Here is an 8183-nt window from a genome sequence, read left to right on the forward strand (position 1 = left end):
TCAATGGATTCAAGCCCAGAGCCAGAACAAAGCACGGTTTGCCCAGAGAGACGAAGTTCTTTCTTATTTGGTCAGGTCTCAACCTGGGAAGATTCATTCCATAAAACATTCAGTGTGGGAATGAGTGCCAACTTCTTCTCAAAGTTCAATGTAACTGCAGCATTCCATTTTGCAAGGAAGTTCCACAACAGAGCAAGGAAAAACCAACTGATGCTTTCGCTGCTAAAAGAGATTCCGTATTGTCTTCCAGGGGGCTGCAACGTAAAAAATGGTTGCGCCAGTCCTGACCTGTCTCCCTCCGACCCACTCTTCCTCTTTCCCTGCTCTGCTTTCCCAGGCTCCCAGTTCAGCCAGCTTCTATCTGGGCTGGGCCAACAGCAGTGACTGGCAGAAGCCTGCAGGCTGGGAGGAAGGGAGAAGCCAGGCTGCGCCTCTCCATCCTGTCTACTCCCAGCGGCTCCTCTGATGGAGGTGGTCTCCTCCTCTGCCCACCACACAGGATCCCTGTGGTCCAGCTGCTGCCAGGTGACTCCAGTCATTTCTCCTCCCTTTGTCTTTCTAGGCCAGAGGTGCAGGGGCTTCCTGCTGTTGCTAATTTATGGGTGTAGCTTCTAAGCTGGGGGTGGGGACCTGTTTTCTGCCAAGGGCCATTTGCATATTTATAACATCATTTGCAGGCCATACAAAATTACCTACATAAAAATTAGCCTGCTATAGATTTATTGAATTTCAAGTCCTGCCTGTGGCTGTCTTGGCAGGGCCAGATGGAATGATTTCATGGGCCTCATGCGTCCCTCGGGCCGGATGTTCCCCACTCCTGTCTAAGCTCTCCCATCACCTGTTTAACTGCATCTCTACATTCAAGTCCCTTGGTTACAAAAGCTCAAGTAGCTGTGTTAGACTGGCTAGACTCTGGCTGCCACAATGACCAGTTAAGTAAGTGAATAAACAAGCAAATAATTATCCTGTAAGAATTCTGAATCATACAAACAAAATTCCTATCCATGATAACTGGGGGGAAAAAAATAAAAAAGGACCTTGGTGTCCAGATTCTCCAATACGGACGCTCTGGTCTTTAGGGCGACCACATAGATCAAGAACGCTTCCAGGATCTCAGAGGAGTCAGTTCCACACGTGCTTTCAAGCACCTACATCAGTGAGAGTCTGTATGTCTGTCTTGATTACTCAGAGCTGGGGTATGTTGTGATGGAAAACCGTGGATTCCGAGTCAGGGCCCCCTGTGTCAGTTTTAGCACCGTCTATTGATGGCAACCTTTACAAGACCTGGGCCTGTGTTTTATCCATCTGCAAATGTCAGACTGAAGCATTTTCTTTCTGCAATCACCTCCTTTTCTGAAATTCTATGACTCTAAGTTTCTAGGTAAATTTTGCATAAATACATGCATATGATTATTCTTAGAGGTATGCATAAAGCATACACCTTCTGTTGGTGAATTCGCTTTGCATCAGAGAAATATATCTAGAACCAGTGCTCAAATTATTAGCCAAAGAATTTGTCTGCCAGCTTGTTTTACTATAGCACCAACTTAGAATCTGGATGTTTTAGATCTCTAAATGCGCTGTGCGATTGTTGAATTATTATAATGATAATCTGGTTAGCATACCTTAAAAAACACAAGGCTCTTTGCTCTAATATTGGTGATTCCAAAGGTGCTGCAACCACACCTTGCACTCCTCACATTCTTGTATGTTATGACATTTTATGTCTTATTCTCTACCTTATTTTTTCCCCTTGAATGCATTTCAAGTGAATGTCTTCAAGACATTTCCATATCACTACATGCAAGTCTACTTCATTTTTTTCTTTAATGGCTGAATAGTAATCTATATAACCCATTATCTGACAATTTGCTGATCACTGAGTACATCCTGCTTCTAATTTCTGTGCTTAATATATTGTTTGCGGTGAAGTTTTAGGAGGTAATCTGTATTAGATTTAGGGAACATATTTTTCTTTTATTAATAAGCATTCATTTATTTATTTGAAAAGCAGAGTTACAGAAAGAGAGGGAAGGACAGAGAGAGACAGAGATCTTCCATACCCTGCTTCACTCCCCAAATGGCTGCAAGAATGGGGCTGGGCCAGGCCGAAGCCCAGAGCCTGGACTCCACTGGGTCTGCCACGTGGCTGTCAGGGGCCCACTCGGGCCATCATGGCGGCTTTCCCAGGCACATTAACAGGGAGCTGGATCAGAAGCAGAGCAGTCACGACTTGGGATGCCAGGATCACAGGTAAGCTGTACCACCGTGCCAACTCCTCCACTTCTTCTCAATATACAAACATTTAAAGTTTATCAAGGGCCCAAGGCTGACCCTTGTGACGCCAGCATCCCGTATCACAGTGCCACTTTGAGTCCTGGCAGCTCTACTTCTGATCCAGCTTCTAATAATGCACCTGGGAAAGCAACAGATGTTAGCCCAAGTACTTGGGGCCCTATCACCATGTGAGAGATCATGTGGGAGACCAAGATGGAGTTCCTAGCCCCTGGCCCAGAGCTAGCTGCTGCAGCTGTGTGTATCAGTGAGTCAACAGCTGGAAGATATCTTCCTCCTACCTCATCACTCTTTCAAATAAATGATAAATACATGTTTATAAAAAATGAAATTTATCAGGGCCAACACTGTGGTGTAGAAGGTTAAGCCACTGCCTGCGATGCCCCTATGCTCCAATTGCAATCCAGCTCCCTGCTAATGCACCTGGGAAGGCAGCAGAGGATGGCCAAAGCGCTTAGGCCCCTGCATCCATGTGGGAGACCTGGATGAAGCTCCTGGCTCCTGGCTTCAGCCTGGCCCAGCCCTGCCTGTTGTGGCCATTTGAGGAGTGAACCAGAGAATGGAAGATCTCTCTCTCTCTCTCTCTCTCTCTCTCTCTCTCTCTCTCCATCCCTGTCTCTGCCTCTCCTCTCTGTATGTCTGCCTTTCAAATAAATAAATCTTTAAAAAAAGTTTATGTGCAACTGCTACCAAAAGATTCTATTAAAAAATAAAATAAAATTTATAAAGTACTTTTTTGCATCTATTGAAATGAATATATATTTTTGTTTATTATATAACTTGAGTAATCTTTAAATTGTTCAATTTGTAATATTATTTGAACACTGAGTTTGACTTACAATTTTGTTTGTCACATGCTCTTCTGTAATGTGGGCTGTCACATCTCATCCAAAAATAATCTATTGTCTTCTCCCTTGAAACTAGCAGGCTTGTACACCTGCTATGACTTAGAGATTGCAAGAGAAGTGGTGTCACATGGTCTTACAAGCTTGGGCTCAGGAGAGCTGCAGCCTGAGCCCTTGCTTCTTAGGATGCTCCTTCTTGGAAAGCAGCCACCATATTATCAGGAAGCTCAAGCAGCTCTGCTGAGAGGCCCAGGAAGAGGAGAGCTGAGCCCGCTGCCAAGACCTGTAGCTGAGTTCTCAGCTGAAGTTCTCGGCCTCACCTGGCAACCACATGCGTGAGGCTATTTTGGACCTTCCAGCCACCCCAGTGCCCAGCAAACAGCACACGAAGCAGGAAGACTGCCTGATGGTCACATGGAAATAAAAATTATTGCTTTAAGCCACCAATGTTTGGGTGGTTTATTACAAAGTGATTTCTCCCTATTAATTAATGTGTTTCATTTTGGAGCACAACTTCATGCCTAAAATATATCACATTAGTCCTACATCCATTCTCCTTCCTTCACTCCGATGAATATTTATTAAACATACACTGTGCCACATGCTGAGGGTACCAAGATCAAAGGCAGACATGTGCCTGCCTCAAAACTCATAATCTCGATGGGAAGACAAATAGCAACAGAGAAATCAAAGTAAACTTAAGTTATGATCGTGGGAGGGCTAATGAAAACTGGCACAAGGCACTCTGGAAGCCCCCAATTGAGGAACTGATTATCCACAAGGTTAGACAAGGCAGTGAAGACTAAACTCTTATATCTCAAGGATGACTGAAAGTTAATTAGACAAAGGGGAGAACAAGAGTCCTTCCCTAGGAGAGCTCAGCATGTGCAAAGGGCCTGTGGTACAAAAGGGGATGGTATGTTCAAGCTCTGCATCCAGAGCTGACATCATGGCTCAACACCAGCCTGGAAGTAGGCAGGCCCCAGGCCATGAAAGACCTTGCAGTCCTTGTGACAGAAGACTTAGCAACAAGAGGTGCTCAGATTCGTTCCACTCCAACCAGGCTTTCTCCTCAAACCCCATTGGGAAGAGGACTAACTTGGAGTACCCTACCATACAAACTGTAACTGCAAGGACACCATGGCTGTTTGGATACTCAGTGCACACGGTCATTTCGCATTACAATTCACTGCGTTATTTACACACATCTAGACTCTAAAATCTGAGTACAGGGGCTGTATCTCAGTCATTCATTCGTTTCTCCCCCCTCCTGCCCCTCCAAATAACCCAACAGAGTGCTGGGCACATAGCAAATCCCTGAACACAGAATCCATTCACAAATAACCTGCCAGAAGGGATCTCCTGGGAGAGAACTCTACGGCCCCATGGAAAGCCGTTCCAGTGACAGCAGCACTCGGAGGGACGCCTTGCTCGAGAGCGCCATTCCTTTCCAACATCAGCCAACCACCGAATTTCATCCTTAGTGAAGAACAAGAACACTCCAGCACATTTCCGAAGAATGCGTTGGAGTACACTTTGAAGATCATTTCTGGGTCACCCCTGGCTCGCTCCCTTTTCAGTAACAAAATATTAGTCTTCTCACCTTTCCTCAAAGAAGCCATTTAGTGGCTCCCTGGATTCACTCCAAAACCTCCATCCTTCCTAGACCACGAAGGCCGGCAGACGAGGAGACAAGGTCAAAGACGCCGGAGGGACCTTGTGAACGACTCTCTAGCTCAGTCTGCTCATTCAGGGACAACTCAAACACTGAAACTTTCCTATCGGCTCCAAAGACAAGGATTATTTCACTGAATGAGTTTGCCAACTGCCTTCTGCCCTTCTCCTCCGGTTCAGGCTTCCACATCTAACAACAATTCATTTGCTATTTTTTTTTTATTTCTTTATTTTTTCAGTGAAAGCTTTTCCTCCAGGTTATCTGTAAGCGACACAATAACAGAAATGAGAAGTGTTGTTTTCATTGCTTTCCCCACATGCAAAGTCCCCATGTGCAAAGTCATCGCACAAGACGGTGAAATATCACCAACAAATTCCACCACTGCAGTTATCTCAAGATTTCAAAAGTCGGTAAGGCACTGGTCATCCGTTCTACAGATCATGAGCCTCTATGAACATAAACAGCTGTGGTGCTTCTTTTCTTCGGCATTTAAAGGAAAATTGCTTGGTTTTATCCCAAAGATACTGTTACATTCCATTTGCAATCATTTTTCATCTCATCAAAGGACTAGAAATCACTCAGTTATTTTTACTGTAGCCATTAAAGCAGTCTGTATGATGCCATCTATATAGGACCACGTGGAGAAAAAATGCTCACCAAAATTAGGCATTACTGTGTGTGTCAAAAAGTAAGAAGAATGTGTATATGATACAATGACTTCTTGAATTTAGATTGGGCCATTTTGTCAAGTCAATGAATCGCAGTTCCAGAAAGCTTTATGAAATATATTCTAAAAGTCAACAGTGGCTCCAATTATATCCAAAATTATTTAGCATGTAATGATTTTTACATTTTTAAGCCAGCACACAGCAGCACATTTTACAAAAACATATTATCTGATTCACTTACTGGCATAAACTGAGGACAGAAGGAAAGATCGAAAGAATACTGTTTTGTTTGTGTTTAGAAGAGCAAAGTATGAGTGCAGAGATAGTGTGGGTTAACTCAAAAGTTTTAGTCAAACCGTTCATGGAATGCCCTGCCATATAATAGTATTTCCAAGAATTTACAATAACAAAGTACTCCCCAAAATAGGCACCTACACCACAAGACCTCCAACAGTGTAATTCAGAAATGTTTAAAATATGAACGCTGTCTTTGCCTTACCAAATACACAATCTGGCACTGCAAAGGGAATGCAACCCATTTTGAGAATGAATGCAGAATCCAAAGGTATTTCTCTTAACCATGCACATGCTCTGTGCTCACTGAATTAAATAGCAGTGACAATTCCTGATTCTGCAGCAGGTGAAATTCTGCATAATAAACATAATCCAAACCCGCTTGACAGACCCTTCAGGAGAGGTCTGCGCCCAGTTGTGGGTCAAAAGCCCATTCAGTGGCCATGATCTGTTTCAACTGATGATAACCCTCACTTCACAAACACACCGCAGCGATCACAGGTTGAAACCATTACGCAAGGATCTGAGTGACCTACAGGGGAAGGAACTTCTCAAGGTCACCCCAGCAGACCAAGGCAGAATCTAGAGGAAAGCTTCTTGGTGAGCTAACCACAGTCTTCCCAGGCCACCCCAAATGCGAACACCCCAGCGGTTTCCGTTCCAAAGAGAGCTCAAGGTGACTCACTTTTGCATGATCTCCAGCACCCAGCGCTAGGGGTGGTTTCGCGTACAGTAAGGAAATTCAGGACCGCTCTCCTGTGTCAAGGTGAAAGACACACCAACCTCAGCCTTCGTGGCCGTGCCGGCCACAAACAACACTGCTTGGAACCACGCCGAAAAAAAAAAAAAAAAACACCTAACACAAACCGCGCAGACCCCGGCTACCGTGTGCCAGCCTTGGCTTACTTGCATTTAACCAGGTCCGACCGCTTTCCCCTAAATAAGCGAATCAAAGAAGAGGTTCCAAAGTGAGACCGAACTTTCTGCTCCAAGCGTCGTTCCTTTGACTAGAGCTCGAAGATCTCTCCCAATATCTAGACAGAGTGTTCAAAATAGCACAGGGCAGAAGAAACCCTTAACTCTCACTCCGGCGCAAGCCAGGTCCCCTGCACCCAGGGGGGTCCGGTGACTCCAAGTCGAGTTTCTCCCAGCCCGGAAGGTGCAAGCAGCAACACTCCCAGCTCTCAAGTTCGGGGCGCCTGACCAACATCCCCGCCCCTGCCGACCCGAAGCCACTCGTACAAACTTCCCGGGGTGGTGCAGAGACGCCTGGACCCAAAGACTGCGGGGATACCGGGCCTGGGAGAGAGGGACGCGGTCCGAGAAGGCGAGCGCGGGGACCAGGACGCCAGGATCCGGAGACTTCGGAGCCCGGGCTACAGGGAGACAGACGCAGCCCGAAGCGGCGCGCGCGAACGGGGACCGGACCTGCAGCTGCCTGCCGCACGTGGGGGCCGCGCTGGGTGCCAGGACCCCCGGCGCCGCTCGCCCGCCCGCCCGAGCCCGCAGCCTACCTGTCTGAGGATGAAGCTGGTCGAAGTGGTGCTGCCATCGGATCTTTTCAACCTGCTCCTCCGGGTCGTGGTGCCTCGGGCCACCTGGACTCGATACACGGGGCCAGAGAGAAGCCGGTGAGCACCGCAGCGTGGAGCGGGGTGACCACCCTGGCCAGAGTCCGCCTCGGGACCAGCTCCCTGGGATTCCCCCAGAGCCCGCACCCAAGTCCCCAAGTCTCCTCCGAGGCTCCCGAACACAGCCCCCACCCCCACCCACCCACTGCAAGCCTGGACGGCTAAACTGATTCCCCAGGAGAGCAGCCCGCGAGCACCCACCACATCCATCAACAAAGACTCTCGGGGTGCGGGGTCCGAGTCCCCGGCATCCGCTGGGGGAGGCTATGGGCTCCGGAGCCGGAGCGCAAAGACCTGGACTAGGGTGAGGAGGAGGAGGAGGAGAGGGAGGAGGAGGAGGAGAGGGAGGAGGAGCGGGAGAGGAAAGGGACGCGGAGAAGGATGGGGAGCCGGGCAGCCGACTCCCGGGACTCGGGGGCCCCGCCAACCTGGCACAAAGGCGGGGCGCTCTTGGGCGGCGAGGAGGCGGAGGCGGAGGAGGGGGCGGTACCTGCGAGGTGGGGGAGTGCGGCCCGTCCGCGGTCCCGTTCTTGGCGTAGGAGGAGGAGGACATGGCTCAGAGCCGCCGCATGGCCAGCCCGTGCGCGGTGGGCGGAGGGCGCGCGGGCCCCGCAGGCTGGGCTGCGGCCGGAGGGGGGAGGGCGGCAGGACTTCCCCACCCGGCTCCCTGGCCCTGCGCCGGCTCCCCGGCTCCCCGGCTCCCCGCCCGCACTTCGGAGAGCGTGGCACCTTAAAGGGGCCGAGACGCTTCCCCCGCGCCGGCTTCGGGGTCCCG

At 48.8% G+C, this 8183-nt stretch overlaps 1 protein-coding gene across 3 annotated transcripts in view; it reads right to left on the reverse strand.

The window, feature by feature from the left end:
- The window catches only part of CACNB4 (calcium voltage-gated channel auxiliary subunit beta 4), a 273118-nt gene extending 265157 nt beyond the window's left edge, over nucleotides 1-7961 (reverse strand). For 2 of the 3 annotated variants that reach the window (XM_062199704.1, XM_062199695.1), the window contains exons 1-2: nucleotides 7899-7961; nucleotides 7292-7375 (exon numbers count right to left, since the gene is read on the reverse strand). In XM_062199704.1, the coding sequence (XP_062055688.1) occupies nucleotides 7292-7375; nucleotides 7899-7961 (147 nt within the window). Of the gene's footprint in view, nucleotides 1-7291; nucleotides 7376-7609; nucleotides 7619-7898 lie in introns of those variants that run through there. The other variant, XM_062199700.1, reaches the window with a different exon arrangement.
- Between the last annotated feature and the right edge of the window lie 222 nt (nucleotides 7962-8183).

This window comes from Lepus europaeus, chromosome 1 (genome assembly GCF_033115175.1).
Source record: "Lepus europaeus isolate LE1 chromosome 1, mLepTim1.pri, whole genome shotgun sequence".
Classification (NCBI taxonomy): Eukaryota; Metazoa; Chordata; class Mammalia; order Lagomorpha; family Leporidae; genus Lepus; species Lepus europaeus.